General features: G+C 45.1%; 2 protein-coding genes across 3 annotated transcripts in view; one reads left to right on the forward strand and one right to left on the reverse strand.

Moving 5' to 3' along the window:
• LOC144136593 (pro-neuropeptide Y-like) overlaps positions 1 to 25,204 on the reverse strand; it is a 205,587-nt gene that overhangs the window by 146,234 nt on the left and 34,149 nt on the right. The gene's annotated exons all lie outside the window — the stretch shown is intronic.
• LOC144136592 (uncharacterized) overlaps positions 1 to 25,204 on the forward strand; it is a 161,805-nt gene that overhangs the window by 87,040 nt on the left and 49,561 nt on the right. The window contains exon 2 of the mRNA XM_077669062.1: positions 18,536 to 18,688. Within this exon, the coding sequence (XP_077525188.1) occupies positions 18,536 to 18,688 (153 nt within the window). The remainder of the gene's footprint in view (positions 1 to 18,535; positions 18,689 to 25,204) is intronic.

Consider the following 25,204-nt stretch of genomic DNA (forward strand, 5'->3'; position numbering starts at 1 on the left):
TTGCGCATATCGTAAGATTCCACAATAACAATCAACATATCCAAATACCTCCCCTCGGGACGCTTGTAGTTTTCCGTTATTATTTGTAAAAAGAACCACCCGCTTTCATTTATGTAGAGGTCTTTACTCGTTGCGAGATCAAGGCAAACTCTAAAAGCAAGAGTTTGCTACACATCAGAAGAATGAACCATTCCCAACAATATGTTCGCACCAGCATCTTAAAATATTACGCAGTATTCTTACAGTATTCGTATAGTATTCCACAAAAATGCTGCACTTGTCGATGGAGGCAAAATACAAAAACGCTTTTTTTATGCGCTGTGTCAGTGGACGTTAAAGAAACCCAGGTGGTTGCAAATAATCCTAAGTCGTCCGATGGAGCTTCACTCATAGCCGATGTGTAGCTTCGGGATGATAAACCCCACAGTGGAAAATTTTATAATATACAATTTTACACATTACATTTTTTGCACATACCGCATAAGTATGCATGCTTGATGACCCTGCAGTGTTCCTGGCCGATTAGGAGACGAACGTTCAACTTTCAACGTTTGAAGAGTAAATCAGATTTTTTGTCTAAAATTTACATGTCAGTCTGCGACGAATGCAGGAGAACAGAGGACTAAAAAACTGATATTCGTTAAGATGAAGCTTAAACTCGGTCTTACCTTTTGCTTTATTAATAAAATATACAGCCGAACGCAGATATTACTCTCCTTAGGGGACAATTACAATGATTTATAGCTAAAATTTTGAACCAGGAATCACATTCAACGGGTAGTGACTGCAGGAGGCAGAATTCTGCATCAATTTCTAACACCGACGAAAGTTGTTCAAATTTGGGAAATCAGAAAGAGGTATGGTTTAACTTTTGTTATAAAAACGATTGTAAAATTCTTTAAAGCACACGTTTTCCAGCTTTTAAACGAACAGACCTCGTCTTAATGCTCGTGTAATTGGTACATGAATTCTTGGCATGAATTATAGCAAAGTCCATTCTGGGGAATAACAGTACAAGGAAGAATGAATTTTAAAATATTACTCCAGTCTCACTCGTGTTCTCCAAGAGACTGTGAGTTTGGAATTATTGGTTCAGTTCTTCGCTGTGAGGCCATTGGAAAATAAAAGTTGAGAATCAAGACCTTTTCAATATGAATTTTTCTGTAAGTTATCAGTAATGGCTGAGAGCCTTCACGAAGAATCCTGTCTCTCAAGTTTCATATTAACCTATTCAGAGGCCGGCGGGAGGATTCATTTCTCCGTCTCCAAGTTCTTAAACAGGAAGCCTGAAGTTAATGCTCTCGGTACACTGGCATTTCTCGGCACTTTGTTTTTTCGTTTTGCCATCGTCGACACGTGGCCGTCGCGTCAGATTATTAAAGCTGCGACGTCGCGCTCGGCGGCAGCCCGCCATATGAAGTCGCTGTAGCACCGCGCCCTATGCAAAAAAAGATTAAGAGAGATCTTACTCTTATATAGGATTTAGCTCTGATTAGTCTTCCAAGATGTGACTAAGCTAGATAGACATTTTGTGAGTCTCGTCGGCATTACCATTACGTATGGGTTTTCATAGTAGCGCCTATGCGCAAAAAGGAAAAGGGACTGGACAATCTTACATACCAAGTTCCAAACACTAATGCGCCCTCTACCCGGCTCTCTTTTGAAGCCAGCTCCGCTCTCCCTATATTAGTATTCTCTTTAAGGAAAGTACACGTGCCCTCATTCCCCCGTACGCTTTCCCCCTCCCTCATAACCCAACGAGATTTAAGGAGGTTGGTTTGGTTTATGGGGGGTTTAACGTCCCAAAGCGACTCAGGCTATGAGGGATGCCGTAGTGAAGGGCTCCGGAAATTTCGACCACCTGGGGTTTTTTTACGTGCACTGACATCACACAGCACACGGATCTCTAGAATTTCGCCTCCATCGAAATTCGACCGCCACGGCCGGGATCGAGCCCGCGTTTTTCGGGGCCGGCATCGAGATTGAAGGAGGCATCCTGCAGAACGATCAGGGCTGGGGCGGCTCTTAGCCCGTAGGTAAGGGAAGGACCCATCACTTGCCCGAGGTGTTCCACACCGGCTGCAGAGGTAGTTGTTCGCCATCTACTGTGGACCTGTGCAAGGACAAGGGCTTCGAGGACACAAATTTTACAGGGAGTGCCACTAGCGGCGACAAGGGAGGAGGATTTCTCCAAATGGCTGACCGAGAAAAATATGAGCAGGAGCCTTCTCCTGTTCCTGCACGAAAACAGCTTACATAATTTTTTATTTAGTATGCAGTGAATCCAAGTTATGCCCTTAAGGCAAGTGTGTGAAATAATGAAAAAGACAGCAGTAGCAGTCAAGCAGTTCAGTGAGCCGAGAAAGACATCCTTTAAAGCACGGTGTTTTAAAGCTCTAGTTGCTTCGTGTCGTGAGTAAATAAAAAATGAGAACGCATGTACAAGGCGCGTGATTTTGATGGAAGTCTGGCAGTCCACCTCGTTTTACCTTTCCAGCCGCTGAGACAGTAATGGTTAGAAAATTGGAAAATTGGATTTTGAGGAATAGAACTGGCGCAGTATCAGACTCACATCTCGGTGGACACCTGAAATAAAGTTAATTTCGTAGATACATGAATATCGGCGCCGGTTTCGAATGAAGCGAGGGTTTGTTAAGTAGAGAGAATTTGGCATACCAAATGTTATTTACCTCTCTGCAAAACAATGTGGCATGGCGTGCTGTAGCAGCGCGATGTGATAGAGGACGAAACCAAGGTTGTGACTGGTGACGCAGAACCTTAAAAATGTGACAGTACTTGTTCTTCGGTCCCGAAAGATGGTTTTATGTTCTAATGTTTTCGAACTAAAACTAGCTTGAGACAATTTTACCACATGCGCAGTTCAAATTACAAAAACATAGAAAAAGTCACAGGACGGTTACGACTATGTAACGCGGGATTCAGCGATAGCTGTGTAAGCATTTAGTTTTGGCAGGCGGCTGTTCCAAACAGTGCCACCCGCAGGTTGCGACCCTGGTTGGCCGTGACATAAGGTGACATCAGACGACGAGACACGAATAGAGGCCCAGCATTATTAAAGCCTTAACACATCCTACGTGGTGGCATCCGGGGTGACGTCCATACCCGGTTTTCATGGTTGCCATGGTAACGCACCCACAGGTTACCATGGCAACCATGGTAGCGCACCGACCTGTTACGCCGACGGCGACGCGCAAGCCAGGGACGGGCGCCTAACAGCTATCGGTGTAAAACATCTTTATATGAGCAAGCTGCGTACTGTATTTTAAGGATGAAGAAAGAGGTCGAATAGGCAATGGCCTAATAACATTTCTCGCACAAATGCAAAGATTTGTAGCATCATTTTCACGGAAACGTTGCGAAAAAAAAAACAGATCACTTCACAGTACCCCTCTTTCCAGTTCTGGATGCCAAGTACATTGTATAGCAAATGACCAAACAAATAGCTTAATACTAAATGCTTTTGTCAGTCATAATGCCACAACTTTTTTTTTTGAGAGCCAAACCTCTCGTAAACCATCAATAAAATTATGACTTTGCCGGCAACCTTTGCTAATAGTATTATGGTTTTCTGTGAAAACCCTTTAATATAGGAACAACCGAATCCTAATTTAAGGAGATGTTTGTAGACTTTTGCAGAGCTTATAAGCGGCTCCTATGCCCATACACTCGGTTCTTTTGTGTAGTTACGATGACCTCAGGAAGTCGGCGCCTATAGTTATCGCGTTGGAATAGTAAGTAGGAACGTCCACCCAGAACACAACCGGGGAAGAAGAGTGGCCAGGGCCAGAGCTCTCCTACACAGTCACTGAGACGAAACGGGGACAAGGTTCGCTGACGCCGCGGAATACGGATAACGCTCGCGATTCGCGGTTTTGGTCGTCGATTCGAGTGGCGAAACGCGCATAACGGCAAGTGTAGCGTGCGAGCGCGCAGAAGAAGCGGAGGAAGCGGTGGTGGCCCTCGCTCTCACGGATCCGACGTGCATCACGGTTCTCTGCGACTCGCGACAAACGGTCAAAAACTTCGCCAAAGGATGGATCTCACAGACAGCGGCCCGAATCCTGAGCAATCGAAAAGTCCAGTGGGAGGAAGCTTTTCAAACCAGAATCCAGTGGTTCCCGGCGCACATGGGAGAAGTATCGAACACATTTCGCAACCGAAACGAGACGGCACACGCCAAGGCGTGTCCATGGGACAGCACCAAAGACTGTTTGACCAGCTACAACGAAATTACCAAGGCCCTCTGCCTGGCCCGCCGAACCTTCCCTCCGCCCAACGACAAGCTGGACAGGGCGCACGCCGTGGCCCTCAGACAACTGCAGACGCTCACGTACCCCAACCCGGCACAATACCACAGACTCTACCCCGGAAGAGACCCGACAAATATATGCAAGGTCTGCCACACTGCTATAGCAACTTTAACCCACATGCTCTGAGTCTGTAGCAAAAACCCTGACGGTGCTAACTCCGGAACCCTCCCTCCGCCGTGGGCAGCTGCCTTGCACAGCCCCAGCCTCGGTGACCAACTCTGGGCCGTCCAGCAGGCCCGCGAGGCGACGGCAAGGCAATACCTCGACGTCCCCACGTGGGAGACCTAAGACCCCGTCGGCGAAAGCTCTGCAGGACTTTTAAATAAAGTTTTTACCAACCAACCAAAGTAAGCGGCACGTGCAGGGGCTGTTAATTATTTATAAGCGTTGATCAGGGGACTGGCAATGCTTCAAGTTCAATCCCCAAAACAAAGTTCTGCGACCAAACATAAAAGCGTCGCGGCATGTTTGCCAGGGTTTCCATGAATCACGATTAGAAAACTAGAAACCATTTATATGTTTTTCTCAGATGAGCTATGTCCAGCCCGGAAGCATGCATGAGAAAATGCAATGTTTCCGGAAGGACTCAGTCGTGTATCATTATTTAAGAGTATTAATGACCTGCCAAATGCAAAGCTCGACTGTAATATATAGTTATTTAAGTCGAGAAGTCGAGAATGCCACATCGTTTTTCGAAGGTAGGCACAGTGTTCGTTCGTCTGCATTACAATTTGCTAACGAGTCCCAGATGAGTAGTAGTTATCTGCGGTTAAAAAAATGAAGAGTCCAAAGAGAAACGCATGTGGCGAAAATAAAGCGTGCTTTCTTTATTCAAGAAAATTGCTCGGCAGGTTCTCGCAAACTGCTTTAGGGCGGTTGCATGCTCGGGATTTCTTTGGGGATATTTAACTCTCCTTTGAGCAATTCAGTACATCTTGCTCGCAGGCTTACGTTATTAATCTATTACCCCCCCCCCCCCCCCCCCCCCCCATGTAATGCCCATAAGGGCCTTTAGGGTATCTGAATAAAAATTCGAAAGGAATTGAGAAACCTCAAACGCAAACTGTAATTGCGGGAAATATATCGAATATTCTTGCACTTGAGTGGTTAATTTGGACAAAAGCAGGCATTCAAGTGAAAGCTTGCATTTCTAGACTTCGCTCGGTGTCTTTTTGAATTTGACGTAAATTTAGAATGGCGAAAACGATTTGTTTTCGTGAGTTGATCAGAGGTAACGTCACTCAGTTTTATCGCGTTTCAGTTTCAAGCGCCTGCGCGGTTTTCATAATCAGCAGAGCTTCTTCAAACGAAGGCTGGTGGCAAAGCAAGGACGGGTGATTGTCTCGGGTGGCTTTAATTTAGTGATTGAACTCTGTCAAAATCAACTCCATGGTGTGCCATAATTGCACTGCATCTTCTTGCGGGGTAAGTTACTTATTGAAGCTGAGAGATGCGGGTTCGATCCCGGCCGCGGCGGTCGAATTTCGATGGAGGCGAAATTATAGAGGCCCGTGTACTGTGCGATGTCAGTGCACGTTAAAGAACCCCACGTGGTCGAAATTTCCGGAGCTCTTCACTACGGCGTCCCTCATAGCCTGAGTCGCTTTGGGACGTAAAACCACAATAAACCAAAACTTATTGAAGCTGCATTCCAAAATTTGGAAACGGTTCTTTTCCCGTCAGGATTACTTAAGAATAAATGGTATGTGTCGAAGTGGACCAAATTGATTGATTGATTCTACAATAACGCATGACAGTGACGAGAAATTTGTTCATATAAAAAAGGATATTTATATACATGGTGCGTCCAAAAAGTATTCGGACTACAGCCGTAAGAAATATTTACTGCGGGTATACAAAAAAGACATAGGAAACCTCAAAACGGGGTCGTCTTTCGTCATCATACCGCTTCCAGCGCTTCTGGCAGGCATGGTACGGCTCCCAGAACTCTGCAAACACAATTTCCTTCGTACAATGAGTCGAAGACGCTCGAACTTTTGACATCGTTTCATAATGTTCCCTTCAGGCTTTGTTTCACCCGTCGGGCGGGCTAAATCAGCACTGCAGGAATCGAGGGTGAGCCAGCGTTGGCCCGTTGTGCTGCGCCAGAAACTCCCTTACGCTTAGCGCCGTGTGACTCCGTACCTTGTCATGGGGATAATCCAGGAATCGGCGACATCCCGTCGGACACGATGGGCTCCTAAACCTCATCCGCTCGAGCACACGCTCACATAAAATTAAGCGTTCACAAGCTGTCCGCAATCATTCTCATCACACTCACCCGTCGATCTCAATGCGAAAGTTTCTTCAGTTTTGCCCCATTTTCGCACCTTCGGCGTTTTGATGGACGTCTTGCGCGTTGCTTGTTTTCGACGTTCTCCGATCCTTCTTTAAACTTCTCGTGCCAGTCGAAAAATTGTTTTTAACATGGCTTTCTCCCCGTCAGCTTGACGAATCATGGCAAGAGTCTAGGCGCTGGATTTATTAAGTTTCACGCAAAACTGTATCACATATACCGCTGTTCAATAAAGCGTCGACTCATGATTCCTGACGCCTCGACAAAACAACTGCCAACTCCAGCATTCACTCCTGGCGCTATCCGTTCTATGCCAAGGCTTATAGGCAACTGAGCCGGGTTACTTCATATTGGACACATTGACAAGCTCTAATTTCACCTTGCATGTTGCCCTTATGCACTCTTTTCGCAGCGAACTTTGTTAGCCCATTTATCAGATTACGCCCTTCATCATTTCATATGTAACATCATTACTCGCCGGGGCATCTTACTACGCATTTAATGGCTGCATTTTATATTCTCACCTTTTATTGGTTTTATTTTACTTTTTCCACACCACTCTCCTTCCGCCTTTATCTCCCAATTCTTTTCCCCTTGCAGAGTGGCATGCCAGCGTTTAAACGCCGGCTAAATTCTCTGTTTTGTTTTCACTAAAGAGCTTCTCTCTCTCTCTCTCTCTCTCTCTCTCTCTCTCTCTCTCTCTCTCTCTCTCTCTCTCTCTCTCTCTATCATATGCCTGGAATCACACACCAACATCCCTAGCTAGAGAGGCCATCCTGCAGCCCGCACACATTTCGCTAGAGAAAAATAAGCCCGGATACGTCTTGGACAGAGTTTTGGACGGACGTTTTGGACAGACTTGATGGTCTGCGCATCCTTTATACGTGTACTGTTTTTCTTTCGTGTCGTTTTTGTCAACAAAGAGTGCAGTGGAAAAATGATGAAAAAAATCAAGCCTAATTTGTTGCCTCATTCATGACATAGCCCGAACAGTGCCCCTGCCATCGCCATTAACCCATTCATCTCTGGTCATGTGAGTATCAATGATCATATTGAAAGAAATGTCAACTGGCGTTTCACTCATTCTCATCTTGCTCGTGCCTGGATGAGGGCCAAGCATTTGCTAAATTTTGGATTTGAGAGGACGAAGATCTCTTGAAATTGTTGTTTACTGCTTAAGATTCCTCTTGCTTTGTGGTTAGCTGATTAGATAAGAAAAAAGAAAAAAGAATAATACAGTGCGATGAAATTATATGCGCCGCCTTATACACTCAAACTAACAATGTTTATAGCAAAAGTGAGAGTTATAAACGTACGCTGAAGACAGCCCCATTTAATTTTTATGCTAAGTAAAAATCCAATCCCAGCCGCTTATGTATATGGGTAGGCTCATAGTCGTCCTGCGGCAAAAGACGCATTTATCGCCTCGATAATTGCATTCAAACATCTTCCCGCCACTCGATTCGAACTGATGACGCCTTCGCCGAAAAGGCCTCCGTAATCACAGGTTTGAAGTGAACGGCGGTCTAGCCTAGCCTCTGGGATCCGCGGCTAAAAATGGTGTCGACGCACCGCAGTCTACTTGCGAAATCGGCCGGTGATGGCGACACTTTATTTTAAATTTTGGTCTTTTTATCTTTTAAAAGGTTTGTGAAAACAGCGTCGTTTTAGTTAGGATGTGGCAATATATCAATGCAGGCAAACTTAAATGTGTCCTCTAAGCCGCCGCGGTGGCTGAGTGGTTACGGCGCTCGGCTGCTGGCCCGAAAGACGCGGGTTCGATCCCGGCCGCGGCGGTCGAATTTCGATGGAGGCGAAATTCTAGAGGCCCGTGTACTGTGCGATGTCAGTGCACGTTAAAGAACCCCAGGTGGTCAAAACTTCCGGAGACCTTCACTGCGGCGTCCCTCATAGCCCGAGTCGCTTTGGGACGTTAAACCCCCCCAAACCAAACCTTAATGTGTCCTCTGTGCCCCTTAAATGATAACATCAGTTGCAGATTTATATCGCAGAAGGAAAGTCGCGCTCTCATTGGAGGCAAGAAAAAGCTGAAGCAAGCATACGTTTCGACGCATTTCACTTGCTCCCAAAGCATCATTTGCTGCTTTTATAATCAAAATCTGCCGCGCGCTCTGCACCAATCAAGCTGTTCCGCGTCCACCGCGGCAGATTAAACCGGGGCTTATCTCCGGATCCAGGCAATGCCGCATCACCGGTTCCAAAAACGCCCGCTCTGGGTCCTTATAATCCGCTTTTCATTTCAACACACGACGCTGCGAACACAAGCGAAGGAAGACCTCGGCCTACCGCTACGCAGTGGTCGGTACGAGGAAGGACACGCTGTCGAGGATTCGGCCGGCAGCCGGGATAATAACGAGCCTGCATCGATCGTGGGACTGCGCATGGGATGACTGTACGGCTGGCCTCCGTCCTTATCGCATCCCCTACGGGCTTTGCGCGAGGCTTCAGCGCTTTTTTTGTTTTCTCTCGGAGTTTTTTTGGTGTCTGTTTATTTCTTGACGTTGGGTGCGGATGCTCTTGGCTAAGACCTGGAAAGTGATCGGCGAGGGTACTGCCCATTGCCCGATTTGCGGGGTCGAGCTGGTTTAAAGTGGAGGGCAGGAGAGCTTAAGATAAAACGGTGTACCAAACATGCGGATAGTTTTGCGGTATATTTCCCTGCCACGGACAGCACAGATTGACCTCAAGGAGTTGGTGCAGGGATTATGAGATTACAGCGATGGGGTTAAACAAGCTAGGGAACTCAGCCGGATGACTCCGCCGGAAGATGCGAAAGTAACCAAGGATGGACTTTTAGGGATTAGTAGGATCCTACTTGTGCAGGTTTTTTTCTTTTCTTTAATGCTATGGGGTATGCCCGCAAACGTGAAGATCGGTCTTGACGCTGCCTTGAATAAAGCGTTTACATAGGGAGGAGGAGGAGAAGGGCTTTAATGGAGAATATGCGTATTGAAATATGAAGACGCATTTTGGTTACCCTGGTTAGATTTCTCCGACCAACTTAATCTTTTTGTAATGCGAAAGCAAATGAAAATTACGCACATTGCATTCGTGAAAATTTATTGGAGATGTTAGAAACTACGACACTAGAAGGCCAATGTAACTGGGTTGGGAGAATACCTCATTGTGAAGTAAATTTCTGGAAAGAAGGTGTTCTCTCATTAATTAACATGCACTTAAGCACAACCATACGGCTCAGAAAATTCGTAGTTGAATAAAATGGCAACATAGAAAAAGATGGCCGACTTTTTCTTCGATCGCAAAGTTTCAGGCAGTGCTGTAAAGCATTCCTATGTGTCTGCATGGCTGCTTTCAGGTGGGTATTAATTAGTAATTACTCTCTTTCTCAACTCTACAAAATGAATCGTTTGTACTGACTGCAGTTTCTTTACAGAGCACCGGGCATATAATTCGCACAAGCAAAAATAGTGACCGTATTCACAGGCAGAAGTAACGCAGTTTTTCCCCCCAAAATGTCAGAAAATTCATGTATTGCGTTCGTTAATCGGGGTAAAATATTCAGAAATGATTTCAGGCGCTATAAACAGGACAAAGAGTACCGTGGCGGAAAAAAGACTTCATCCGTCTTTACTCAATGAGCATGAATTTAATGGCTTTTACCTATTTTCATGCACGTATAGGGAGCTTCCTGCTCTGCACGAACACGCTGTGATATAACTAATACTTTGAGCATTGCTAGATGTGAACTCCAGGAGTGCCGTAGCAGACCCATGAATGCCGTACAAGTGCATTGTTATTTTATTTTGTGACATTTGAATGTTTTCCTGTGAGTGTGAGTGGGCATGTGTCTAGGTTTCTTTGTATTCAATATTGCTTGGGATATGATAGTTCTCGCTTTACAATTTCAATTATAACTGGCTTTATTGTATTGTAACGCTGTATTCTGAGTTATCTTAAACGTGCGCTTGCAACGGACGCTGCCGCTGCGCCAAACTGGACGTTGTGGGCCAGTCGCGCTGTCCAAGAGCAACTTTTTCTTGCAGCTCCCTTTCATCTGGAAATGTTTAGGTGGCAAATGAATTCATTTAATTTGACTTGATAAGATCCGGTACGACTATCCTTTTAACTAGAACAATATGCACTCTCCAGATCATGGTTCCGTGCTGGAGAGCATAGTAAACTTTTATCTCAAAACCATACGTTTAACTCGGCTAGCCACCCTCATTTCAGGCTGAAGAGACGCCAACTAGAGACCACTCTAGCACAACTGGGAGCATTTAGTGCGAAGCCCAACTGCAACAAGTTGCGAGAACCGTCAGTATGGGTGATCGATCATCACTGGCTGTTCGTCACGTATGGTGAGATATAACAGTGCTGACATTCGATAACTGGACCATTTATAGTATTACGTAGTTATTCCGGTGGTTGAAAAAGGGAGCCTGCTAGCATTGATTACCATCATCGGCATCACCTGCATACTGCACACAAATGAATGGGGTGTGTTTATAATGCGAGGAAGAAAAGAAATGTACTTTTTGACACCCAAAGTAGCTGGTGGGTTAATTATGCGAACGCTTTCATTACGCGTGTAAACTAATAAAATACAGATTCTTAATAGTTGTCACAAAAAGTGTTCAAGGAGCCTTTGTCAACAGCTGCGTTTCGCAGGTGATGAAAAGTGTTAACCGCAGTGAATCATGTTAAACATTTTTTTTTCCATTGTGCTTAGAAAATGGTTCTGATTTTAATGCTTGACATCGCTGTGGCGACTGCTGGGCACACCCTGTACCACAGAGATCTGCCATTATAGAGCGGCCATTTACTGATTTTTGTTTCTTACAAAGACGAATGAAAAAATTCGCACACAAAACATTAAAGCTAAGCTGAAAATGTCACCGACTCGTGCCTCAGCTTTCGATTAACCTGTCTTTCCCACCTGCCGCCTATGAGCGGCTGTCGACCGCTTCGCACCTGGCGCGTTCCGAGCTAATAACAAGCATGGCGGCGGACGAACAGCCAACGTAAGCACGGGCTGGAGAATGGCGAGAAAGTTCGCCAGCCCATGCTTATGCAAGACTGCGGGCCCGTGCCACTAACACAGTTAGGTAAGCAACCAAACAAGACGCGCACAAAAACACCCCTAATTACCCAACGCAAACGACGAGCGGGGTGCCACGGGTTCGGTGCAGCGAACCAAGCCGCCAGCGCTCCTGCAAGCGGGTCAAGACCGCACTTAATTCGGACGCTTCAACGTGACTCCCTAATGGGGACACCTGCGGGCCGGCAAAAGGGAAGAGGCGATGGTTTTGACAGATGGGCGGGTGTTTGTGCTCCGCGTATCTGTGTGGGGAGAGAGAGAGAGCGTGCTTGCGCAATTAGACGCTCGCGCAGCTGCTGCTCCTTCCGGAAGGTCGCGGTGGGGTGTCCGGAACTCGACACTGTGTATAGCCCAAGGCAGCGGCGTTGCGCGCGGTGTGCTCGCTCTAGCGTTCGCTCCTGGCGCATCGGTCGTACAACGGCCAAGCGCTAACGAATGAGAGAGCGGGGAAAGAAAATGAGGTAGAAAAAAGAGAGCGAGCGAAGAGCAAAGGTGAAGCACAGAAGGGGAAGATGGAGCACAAGATGAAGCGAGGATGCTGCGGCACCCAAGGACGACTGGCGTTTTATAACGCACAGGCCACCATATGTCCTCGAACGAAAACGCGTGAGCACCGAAAGAAAGAGAGAGGAGGAAAGAAGGAAAAACAAAAGAGAGAGTTTATGAAGCTGTGCCTTTTCAGGGGGCCACGTATTTGCGCCTGCGCCTTTTGTGCCCCAGCTCTCTATATTTCAAGTTATTGTTTTGCTTGTTTGCTTTGCAACTCCTCTAATTTTCCTTCTTTCCTCACCCGGGTGCGTTTCCCCGTCTTCCTTTTCATCCGCCTTCGTAGTGCACGCATCGAGCAGGCGTTTCCTGCGCCCGTGTTCTGGGTACAGATTCGCTCTTTCTCTGCACCTTTTCCCTGTTTTCCCTTTTCTATACATATTTTCGCTCGGATCTCAGAGGCTGTGTTGAGAACGATTGAGGCGTTAGCTGGAAAAGGGCTCCAATCGATGATGGTCCTCGTTCGACACGGCGGAGAGAATGAGAACTCTCTGAAGCGTATCTCCGTGGCCGTGTTTCACGCGAGCCATGGGGGGGAAGAGGGGAGGAGGGGGGGGGGAGGGTGGAAAGAAGTATGGCCCCTTGCGGAGCGCGAAGAGTAGAAGGCGACGGCAGGGGAGGCAAACACGTGGCCCAGATCAGGAAGGGAAGAAAAGCCGACCCAACGAGGAAGCAGTCACTCACCGGGAAATGTTTTCGCGGTGAGGCGGGAGCGGTGCGCATTTTCTTTTCTTTTTTGTTTTCTGCTTTACGTCACGAACGCGCCTGCTTGTGTCGTGGTTGATGGGGACGTTAAAGGGACGACGGGCGATTCACCGAGCCGCTACAAAAAGGAAAAACGAGGACAGCTAGAAAGTGGTTCGCGAATATTCAATGACATTTAACGAACGAGAGTCAGAAAAAAAACAAACAAGGACCTGCGCAGATTGACAGAGCAAAATGAATAGATAGGAGCTTCAGCAGCGACTAAAAAAAGAAAGCTCGCTATGCTCGAGTTTATTGGATCGCCTGAGTTGTAGGGCCGAAATTATTCTGCACTGCTTAGAAGGATTTAATAATCTAAGCCTTCTGTGCGCTAGATCTTTTTTCTTATATTTTCTCTTTTCCTTAAGACTAAACTTTGCTTCTAAATGGAAAGCAGCTCATATGTCTGTCGGTAACCTGTCTACGATGCGTTCGTTATTGATCTTTCTTCGGCATCAGTAGATTCTAACGGAGCTAAGGATATACGATCAACGATAAAAGCCGAACACAGCCTGCGCAGCCTGCATTCTGGTGGATATATTATTCATGAGAATACTCTTCTGCGTTCCCAGGTGCATGCGCTCTGTGTCTCTTGTTTTCTTTTTTTTTTTTACCTGGGCATCCATGCGCTGCAACCGTATTTCGCCGTATTCAATATTAAAGATGCAGTGCTTTCTGCGAAGCAGCACAGAGAAAGCTTTTGAACCGGAAGAAGTGAAGAAACTGTCCAGCGGAAGAATATTCAAATAGGTTACACCTTAAATTTGTGTCACACATGGCAATGGGCATGCTATCTTCTATATCGGTGACAAGCTTTAATGTCCGTAACAAAATGCGCCAGTTCTTTGAGGGATGATGATTTCTGTCAATTCTTGAAAAACCTTTTTGTACTCGTCGCTACGCGTGTACTATGAAATAATCATCACTCACGCTAGTATGCAAACAGCTGTTTCTTCCACGTGCTAGCTTTTCTCGAAGAAAAAAAAAAGAGTATGCTTTTAAGTTTGCAAACAATACTCAAAAGAAACAGTAGAAAAGGACCTGCGGCTACACGAAGAAAAACACCGGTAGAGTGCTTACTCTGAACAAATCTTGACTAAAGTATCTGTGACTTTCTTCCTCTGGTCAGCGTGTTTTTTTCATTCCTGATATTTTTATAATCAGCCAGCGCCAACTACACCAGTTCTCCCTCCTCCGTCATGGGATGTTGTAGTGCAGTGAAAAATATAAATAAATCCAATAAATATTGTGTGCAAAATTTTTGTTGGCAGTGGTACTCTCATGTAGAAGATATCAGCACCGATTGGAAGTGCAAAAAGCTTTAAGTGCTCGCGAAAGCTTATTCCGAGAAGCTCGAATCGACTGCCTTTGAAACACAAACGATACGGTCTGTCAATTAGCTTACTTGATTTAATGAAGCGAATTAAATTATAGGGCACCTTTCACTGCTAAACACTTAAAGCAGCTCAAATGATTTCGTTTTATCGGCCATTCAAACCACTTTTTTTTGGCTTCTTCTGTACTGTCGTTAGCGCAACGAAGACCCGTGATGTAGCGTAGCTAAACTACTAATAAACTTCTGAATACTTCTGAATAAAAGTTGTTGATTCGTTCTGCTTAAAATGTTCAGGCACATTTCTTTTTGGGTAATAGTCTGCGCTGATCAGCATCCTTGGGCGTCTCTGATGAAGCCTTTATGTTCAAGAAACTGAGCCTAAGGACTCTCACTGCTAGAACCTTGCGAATTTTCTCTTTTTTACGTTATCATTACATGAAAAATACGCCGGACAAAGTCTAATGCGTTCAGGGAAGGGAATTCCCCAAGGTAATGTAACTGAGCGATGTTGTAAAAGTTGCCCGTAGGCAGGAACTTATTCTCGCCTATTCTTCACCGCAAAAATGATGGCTTTCCTTGTTCGCAACATATAGCACGTGCTCTCTAATTGTTGCAATCGCTGCGCAGCCAGCTTTAGGTGTTTAACACCCGCCGGGACTTCTTGGTGCAGTTGTTAGCCCACTAGCCTCATATATGAGATGGGGTATGAGCCAACAATTACGTTGAACTCAGCGGGAATCAAACCAGTGGGAATATACGTGATACATTTCTGTGCTTAAATGGAAACTAAGGACAACTCAATCCAGTGATTGTTGTCAATAAAAAAAGTTGCTTCTCTGGCTCTTTCTTGGTATGCTAACGTTTGTCCGGCGGCAAAAACTCGTCGTGGTTTAATTCTGAAGTACGTGGATTGATACGGAAGAAGCGCGTACAAAAAAATGTAATACTAACAGTTCACACAATCGCCAACGTTTGAAGCACGCAAACCGGATGCTAATATTATCAATCAAGAAAGCAAAGCATTTATTTTTTGACTGATTACACACAGGTCTGAGGGAAAAAAAATCTCTAAAGCCTCATGGAAGTAAATAAAATCAAACATTCCTGGCGACCCTTCCATTTCCGCACTGAAATCGAAGGGAGCTACTCTAAAGACAGACTTCGGAGAGGTTGAAATGCTTAATTTGTATGTTAAAGCAGTGTTTTCTCAGGAACTAATGACTGCTACAACCACTGCACTTCCTCCTAACTGTGTCTCTGAGCATTACATGCCCGAAATAAACATCGATGCACACTGTATTCACTGTATTTTGCGAGAATTGTACATCTCGAATCTATGGGCCCTGATAAGTTACCATCCTTTGTTCCGAAGAAATGTCACAGTATAGTAGCACAATGTCTCTGTAATATATTTATAGCCTCTTTCGAGACTGGGCTGGTCCCACCGGAGTGGAAGGTCGCGGTTGTTAATCTGATCTTTAAATCAGGGGATTAGAAACTGGCGGAAAATTACAGGTCTATACCTCTAACTGAGTATCCTGCTATATTTCTGAGCATATAATATACAGTCAAATATATTTATGACATATATTCACCGACTTTTTACTGCTGCACAGCATGGTTTTCGGAACTCTCACTCATGCAACACACAACTAGGTGAATCCCAATATTTTATAGGTAACTTTCTTGACAAAAATAAACATGTGGATGCAGTATTCCTCGATTTCAAGGAAGCGTTTGAGAAAGTATCTCATCGCTTACTAAGTATTAAGCTAATATTTATGAACATACATAGTTAATCCAAAACCGGAAACGTAATTACTTAAACGATCGTAAACAAAGAGGTTGTAGCCCCTCGTACATTACCGTATTTTCAAGAGCAGCAGGGCAACCTTCTGGGGACACTTCTTTTTGATTTTTATTAATGACATTGCAGACGACATGGGAGCACCTATAAAACTATTTGCACATGACTGCGTTGTATACAGGAAACTAAATTCACCATGAGACGTAGCAATCCTGCCCAGCGACCTTCACAAAACAGCAAATTGGTGTCTGCGCTGAAATACCTAATCACGTCCGTTTTTCCAAACAAATAGATCGAATCTCAAACACAATGCAAAGTTTGAAAACATAGCAATAAAAAAACGTGTCAAAATGCAAGTACCTTGGCCCGCAGAAACTTAAATGGAACGCACACAACCAGCAGACAATATCTAAGGAAATTAAAATGTTGCTTTTTATGCGCAGAGATTTCCAATCAGCGCCCAAATATGTTCAAGAAATACTTTATTTCTTGTACGTTAAATCAATCCTGGATTACGCATTCATTATTTGGGACCCATATCAAAATTATTTGATACAATCAATACAAAACCTCGAAAATCACGTCGCATGTTTCGTTTCTGATAATTATATAACCCTTTTCAAAGTGTCGCCGAGATAAAGGCCTTGCTGGGCTGGGAGAAATTAAACGTAAAAAAATTTCAGGCTAAAAGTCTTCCACCATATCTTCGCTAACCAAATAGGCATTGATAAGCGCGACTAACTGCCGGAGCCACCTGACGTCTCGACTTGTCACGCCCACTCCAAGAAACTGAGCGAAGACTACTGCAAGACACAGTTCTGCAAAATATTTTTTTTTTCCGAAAAAAGTAAAAGAGTGGAACTTGTTTCAAGAACAATGTACTTTAGTGTGTGATAATTATGACTTTTATTCCCGACTATATTTGTGAGTGTAATATTGTTTTCGTTTTCGAACTTTTTGTTGTCCTTGTAATGCAAACTTACTGTTTTGTCTTACCCTGATGCTAACTCTGTTTTTCTACTTTCTTGCTTATTGTGGAAAATTACCACATAGTTCTAAATCTGTCTTCTCTGAGCTAATGCTCCCGAGGCGGCGTAGGCGTTCTTTAAATAAAATAAATAGTTATGGCTAAGAAAATTGAATTTAAAAATTTTCCCGCCAATCGATTCAAACTCGTGGCGTCCACACCAAGGACTAGTTGCCGCTGTTCTCAGGTGAATGGCGGTTTAGCGTAGCCTCCGGGATGCGCAAAAAATTCGGTGTGGACGCAAGCAGTTTAGTTGGGAAATCGGCCGGTGATGGCGGCACCTGTGCTTTGGTTCTGGGTCTTTTCTAACGTAAAAATGTTTTGTTTTAGAGGTCTGTGTGATAGAAGGCGGCAGTCTATCGATGCAGCCTAACTGTAATTTGTCCTGACTGTCCTTTTAAGAAGTTTTGTAGTTCCTTCATTCCTTTTCCCAGCAAGTAATTCGACGTAGCAGTCGAATTATCTTGCAGCTTGGGAAATTTTGCTTACATTGTCTTCCGCTTGTTGCAGACACATGGTCGGGTGACGCACTCTGTTTGCTGGAAATGGAAGACTCGGGACAAGAGCTGAGAAATTGCGGAATTAGAATTACACATACAGACGACATCTGCACCAAATCGATCTCTCGCACCTGTCTGGTTCTGTTAATTTTGTCAGTACTCTGCCTCGAAAGTTCCTAAGGCATACTCATAAGTATTACCTTTAACACAGTCGTCATCATGATCAAATCTCGCTTCATGTGTTACCAAAATTACCAAAATTACGTGTAGCTTTTCTAGTGCACCTTCACTATGTTACACACGTTGGCTGAGCCTTGTTGATGATGACGATGATGATGAATTTCTAGGGCGCAAGGGCATTTGTTGCCAAAGAGCGCCATGTCGCAAGGTTTTCCTTTTACTCAAGGTGGGCTGAAAGACCCGTTGCCCAAGCATTTCACCCTGAATAAGCCCAACACCAGGCAGGAGAATGCTTGTAGCCATTGCACCACTGGTGGGTACCCGGCGGTACTAGGGATCGAACCCCGCACTTCCCGAATGTGAGGCGGATGCTCAAACGACTACGCCACCACTGCGGGTTGCTGACCCGAGTTCCTCTTTCTCCTGGAAAGAGGAACCAGCGGCGATGTTGTCGCGGGTGTCTGGTAACGTACACGCGATTCTACTGACAGTAGTGAAAGAAGTACCCTGAATGCATTATCTATAGGGGATATTCTTGTGGCGATTTGTGTTGCCTTCAGCATGTGTTCCGAAGTAACAAACCTTTATCTTCCTTTGCATTCGAATTGTTCTTACAAGCCTGTTTATGCCTTGCCGGTCTTACATTGCAACTAATCATGCGTGTTTTCTCTCTTTCTCTCAAACGCAGGGAGCGCCGAGGCGACGTGTGAGACGGACGCCGACTGCCGGCGGTTGAGCTTCCAGGCGGCAACGGTGGGCATCGCGTGCGAGGCGTCTACGCACCGCTGCGTATGCTCCAACCGGACTCTCGTGCTCACGCGCCGCGGGACATGCCTGCCCAGTGAGTGCGCATGCGCGTAGTCCTCCCGAGTGGCACACTCGTCCGCATATTTATTCCACCTCATCAGTGCGAGCCTCACTGTGGACGAGGATAGTCTCAGTGCGAGCTCTACTCAATTGAGCGCTGCACGAAGCGACCTAGGACAGCAGAGCTCCTGGTGCATAGAATTTCAAAGCAGCCTGGTATTGAACAGCATGACGTCTCGGAAGCTTGAATGTGGGCGCGACAGGCGTTGCTGTCACTCTAATCCTGGATGCGGAACGACAGCGTGGTTTTCCTCAAAGCTGTGGAATGATAAATAGAGCTGGGAGTGCACTGACCCCCATCACCACCACAAAAGGAGGTCCGCTTTACAGAGCTTACGCATGACTAATGTCGCAGCTCTGTGTGAGTTAATTGGCAGTAATTTTTATTCAACGCGTTGGTCTTTCTTTTTTTTTACCTCGGGCAGCCACGTTATGACTGATGGTGAAAGGAAACCTACCGCCTTGTCCCTTGCCGACCGCTATTGAGCCAGCAGGCACAGCCGCCAGTTGCAACCATCCACCGAAACGCTTTCCCAACGTCGCACGTATCCGCATAAAGGCCAAGCGTGGTCAGCAGTAGACCGAGACGTAATTACTTTAGCCGCCGCCGCCGCCACCGCGCAACGTTTTTGCGCACAGTCCCTTTGTTCGGCTTCGCGAAAGAGAACTCTTTCATCTCCCAGCTCTTTCGTGCGCAATGCTCGGGTCACAGGTCGGTGCCATCTGGTGCGGTACTGCAACGGATGCCCTTCTCCTCTCTCCTCTACCACCGGGCCTTCATTTCATTTCCACCTCCCCAAAGTGTGAGCATGGTGTGCTATGCTCCTCTTTCTTGTTTACCGTCCCCGCTTCTGCGCTGCGACACATGGTTCTCGGTGCATCGGGCTATTTCCTCGCCCTTGCGCTCTCCCCCTCCCCTTCTCCTTTCACCCCTCTCTGGATATATTCTTCAGCCCAGCCCTCTCTACCTCAATCCTCACATCATTGTCGGTCGCTCTTCCCAATTTCATCGTCGTCGTCAGAATGCTCCTATCCCTCCTTCTCACTCTTTCCACTCGGCCAATGCTGATAGTATAGGGGTCGGTTCTTGACTTATAAAGCCAACGTCTCAACTAACATACTTTTTTCGCTCTTTCTCTCTCTGTGCCAAGCTTTCGGTTCCAGCCGAAGCCTCCGTTAGAGGGCGAGAATCAAGTCAGTCGAGAATAAGGGTGACCCTTCCTCCCCAACTTCAGCTTCTCCGCCAAGGGAGCAAACTTTTGACAGCTTGTGCCTCGGCAACAATCGCTCACCGCCAAGATTAATTCTCTCGTCCGTCTCGATTGATATCCTGTCTGACGGTCTGTTTTCTGTTTCTCTTTCCCTCTCTACACCGGACTTTGCCCTGAGACCAGACCGCCAGGAAAGACGTTTACAAACAATCTGTCGTCGTGCCGTGACCATTGCACTGGCTATCTATTTTTTCGCCTCGAGCGAAGTTTCGGGAGGAAAGGGACTAGGGTTGACGATCGAAGCGCAAATGGCGAAAGTGAGGGAGCAGATTTATGTGAGAAGGACGCCCAGCGGCGCTGCGCTGAGCGACGTGACGCAGATTTACAACCCCTGGTGTATTACATGGGTTTCCGCTGCGACCGCCATGGCAGTTCTCTCGAGGGTGTTCAATCTTGAGGATAGCGTTTCCAGCTCGATTAACAGCGTCGTTTCGCCGATGAGCCTGGCTGAGTGATTCGGTGTCTTGTCTAATAAGATGTTAATTCAGCTTATAGGTAGCTACGTACACATCTTTATCTCCAGCAGGCGCAGCTTCTCAAACTTTTTTTAGTATTATAAGTGACAGGTTCAAAACAGTTTAAGCGTATTCGGTAAAGCGATTTTCGGCAGTTCTCTGGTTAGTAGAGGTGAATGCTGCGAAACAAGGAAAGGAGGCCCAGTTCATCAATTATAGTATTAATGAATATGATCGATACTTCACTGCGTTGTAAAATGTACTTCTTCCCTTACGACATGTTTTTATAGTAAATCATTCCCCACTCCAATTTTTCACTGGTAGCGAGAGCAACCTTTATAGGGCTGCTGTTATACATGCAAAATAAATTCATCTGCTGGCTATCTGTGATGAGTCCAAAGCGGAGGAGCTGGTAACAACAGCAGTTGTATGCAATTCCCCGACGACTTCTGTAAAACCTGTAACACTTATACCAGGGGTTTCAAGGAAACCCGCCCCTAATTTTTAAAGATAGATTTCATTTTCTAGCAATGAGGCGCTTTTTGCGGCATAGTAATACTAGTCTAGGCGGACACCAGAAAACAGACGAATCATGTTAACTAGTAAAGTGAGTATCTGCATTCTAATCGTTAACTTTTTAACTATTACCGATAGACACTCGATTGAAATTAAAGATTTCTGGCCTGCTGGTAATTATAGCCTTAACAGTTCTTAGAATTTCGAAAACACGATTGCCCTCATCGCTGTGGCTCAACAAATTTGGGTTACTGCACGCCATTCGCAAACCGCGCGCTTGCAGAGAGCGCATAGCGACGTCCATCAAGTCACGTCACTCCATGACGCGCGTACTACGAGACAATCTCTGCCTCACCTGCGGTGCAGTGCTCCTGGCCACTTCTCTGCTCTCTCGCAGGCGGGGGAGGATATCACGTGCCACGGGAGTCACGGAGTGACCCGATTTGATGGACGTCGCTGTGCGCTCATTGAAGGCGTGGAGTTTTTAAATGGCTTGAGAAATGACCCAAACTTGTTTAGTTACAGCGGCGTTGCTAATCGCGTTTTAAAAGTTCGAAATACTGATATGGTTGTTATTAACGACCCGCCGCGGTGGCTCAGTGGTTAGGGCGCTCGACTACTGATCCGGAGTTCCTGGGTTCGAACCCGACCGCGGCGGCTGCGTTTTTATGGAGGAAAAACGCTAAGGCGCCCGTGTGCTGTGCGATGTCAGTGCACGTTAAAGATCCCCAGGTGGTCGAAATTATTCCGGAGCCCTCCACTACGGCACCTCTCTCTTCCTTTTCTTCTTTCACTCCCTCCTTTACCCTTCCCTTACGGCGTGGTTCAGGTGTCCAACGATATATGAGACAGATACTGCGCCATTTCCTTTACCAAAAAAAACAATTAAAAAAAATTATTAACGAGCGGCTACAGATCTCAAATGTCAGTAAGGCACATATCGGCGACAGCTGCAAAGTGAAGCATTAGAATTAAAATAATTACTATTCTTGTTAACATGCCTAGCCTGTTTTCTGACGTCCGCCTACACTAGTATTACTATGCCGCAAATTCACAGCAATAAATGACACGCAATACATCTCTCTTCCAATAATACAGCTGTTCCCCAAGGCAGCGTACTTGGGCCACTACTTTTTAAGCTCTAAATTAACGGTATTGACATGATCAACCCATGCAAAAAAAAATTGTCAAATACGCCGATGACACAACCTTGTTCATCACTGCGTCCAGCACTTATTAGTTGTCTAAAATTGGCAACCTCGATTTAAAAGATCGCAGGAATGGAGCGTATATACCAAATTAATAATTAATGCAGTGGAGACAAAATATATTCTGTTTACAACTAAAACCAAGGTAATATAATCCGTATCAGACTTGTTCTAGGTAACACAAACATACCCTGAGTAAAATGCGTTAACACTATGTCCCAGAGTGTTAAGATGCGTTAACACTCTGGGACATCAGTCAACTAACAGTTAAGGTCTCAAAAGTGTGCAGAGTTATTAAAACGTTTAGACACCATTTGTGTCAGAATATTAAGCTACTGATATATAGAGCTCAATTTTGACTAGGAATACACCCATTTAGCTTAGAAAATCGAAGCACATACGAATATAAATAAGATGCAGACGTGTGACACGAAAGGTCTTAAAACTATGCCAGCAATGCGATTTGTATGAATACATGCCCACACTTACATACATAGAAAAAAATAATGCACACTGCAGAATCTCACAAGAGGTTGTGAAACTAACACATCGCAAAAACAAGGCTACTTCACCAGACCCAGCCCTGGCATATCCCAGCCAGCCGGATGAATTGTGGACAGCGAAGGATACAACTTCAGCTACGGTCTATTATTAAGAGAATACATTCCCCAACCATTCACCCCATTGCTTTATAGTCAAACGACATAATCTGCCCTGTCTTGCATAAATGGTCGTTGTTTGCTTTGAGGCAGTATTCTCCTGCATTTCGTCTGTATTGCCTTACCTCTTGTTGTATGTCTTTTGCTTCTGTGATCATGGTTTTTCTGGTATATGCACTTTCTTAAATCTCTTTAGGCGTAATAGAAACGTCTGTGTTAGAAAACAAACGCGTGAAACGAGAAAGCCTTTATGGCCTGTATAGCTACAGTCAGATTCTTTCATTGTTCAGTGTGTTTAGAATTTGCCTTGTTTGATCACTGTTGTGTGTCACGGCTGCGCGATATAAGCGCATGTTAAAGAATCAGAGGTGGCGAAATTAATTCGAAGCTCTCAGCAACGACGTTTCATTAAACGCGCTATTTTATGTAGTCACTGGTTTAATCTGGTTCTCTACATGTGATGACACCGAAGGCGTGCTTTTCGATTACAGCATGACATGTGAAGAGTAAGCAAAAGCTTTGTTGGCGACTGGAAGATAGATAAATGGGGGGATAAAATCCAGTAGAAGATTGACGGGAACCCGCGTCACAGCACCAGTAAGCTAACTATTCAAGAGACATTTCACGCACTTCACTGAACATTCGCGTGCAGGCAGAATGAATGGGTATTTTTTGTTCCTTTTAACATTTACTATGAATTGAACCGCAAGCCTCGATTGCTTACATTTTCGTACGTAGATACGCACATAGAGAGAAATGAAAGGCAAGAGGTACGCGCTTTGAACTTACGATGAACGCGAATATATCAAACCGGGATTAAAAAACGTGGTGTACAATGAGTACAATCAGAAAAAACCGGCCAAAAAGGTTTTTTTTCAACAGCGAGGTTCCAGCCAAGCTCCCGAGTCTTACAGTAGCAAACACGCATGCGCAACATACCTTGATTGATGAACTATGTTTTAGAAGTTGTAGGCGGTTCACTTGAAGTTTGGTAAGCATGTAACTAATAAGAGGCGTAATAACAGGTGACGTTCTAAAACTGAAGATTACTTTGCGTATGTTTTTTTTTGTCTGACAGGCCAGCCAGAATAAATATGCATTATCTACTAAGGACTCGCACCATTTGGCAATTGATTTTGACATATTTCAATGAAGCGCATGCATGAATAACCAATATTTTCGAGCTTTTGTACCGCTGGAGCACTTGCACAAGACGCTTCGCTATTCGCCCGCAGTAGCGCTGCAAGCGTCGAATTATTTGAAGTGTGATCGATCTCCCAACTTTAATGCAGTGTCGTTCCTTTGTGTTCGAAAGCTGTTCGTTCAAGATGGATCGAAATTCCCGAACTCGCTTTTCCGGTACTAAATGTATCTAATGGGTGCCTTGAGATCGACTGAATTAAAGCCGTTTCTTGAAACAGAGTTTTTCCGGAAAGGCAAATGACCTCTCATTTTTTCCACGTTAAAGCAGCTTCGAGGACGGCACATTCATCACTAGCGCCGCCATAAAGCCGTTACAGAAGCGCCCCAAGCGGACAGCGGCAGCATTGACAAAACTTTTTTTTTTTTGCATGAAGTAACACTTTCTACGACAGTGTCGCTGGAGGTCGAGTCTAGAAGGAATTGACTACGTGGCATGTATACGGGCATGACTTGTCCAGAAACAGAGGTACGCGTTGATCGAACTGCCAAACTAATTATGTTTAGAGCTCGTTGTCTCTTTTATTTTCCAGTTTTACGGTTTTTATTTATCTGCTCGATCATGTGGTCGTTTGTAACGTTGCTTTGCTAACAACAACTTGATATTTGATCGACATGAGAGTGCAAAAAAAGAAATTTCTTTGCAGGGATGTTCAGAGTAACAACGAAGATGAGTGTGACATTGCTTTTGAAACATACTGCAGCTTGCACTGGAATGAAGAAATCTTCTTATGTACGTGCACAGTTAAACTTCTCGAGAAGGGACAATTCTGCTACGGATAATGCAAGGGATTCCAAGGAAACTAAACTTCTTTGAACGTATTCTTTTATTTTTGTGAATAATTTTTCAGCACTAGCTCGCTAAAATCCTCCTTTTATGTTAAAGCGCCATAATTATAAAAATAAAAACTGCGATCGCCTCAGATTAATCATCTCTTCTTTCTTATCGCGCATACAGAAAGATTAGGCACTCGTCTTTCAAGAAGAAAATTTGGGAAGAACGCCGAGCTCTTCCTTAATTCTAAGTTCCTTCCTTTGAGCTGAAATCAATAAAGCAGCCTCTTTACTGCCAAGGAAAAAGTTATGGAGGGGGGGGGGGGGGTAATAAATGTTTATAACATCAAAGAACGTGCTTGTCGCGAAAGAATTTAGCGGCAGATTGTGCACTCTCGATACCTGAA

The sequence above is a fragment of the Amblyomma americanum genome, chromosome 6 (genome assembly GCF_052857255.1).
Source record: "Amblyomma americanum isolate KBUSLIRL-KWMA chromosome 6, ASM5285725v1, whole genome shotgun sequence".
NCBI lineage: Eukaryota > Metazoa > Arthropoda > Arachnida > Ixodida > Ixodidae > Amblyomma > Amblyomma americanum.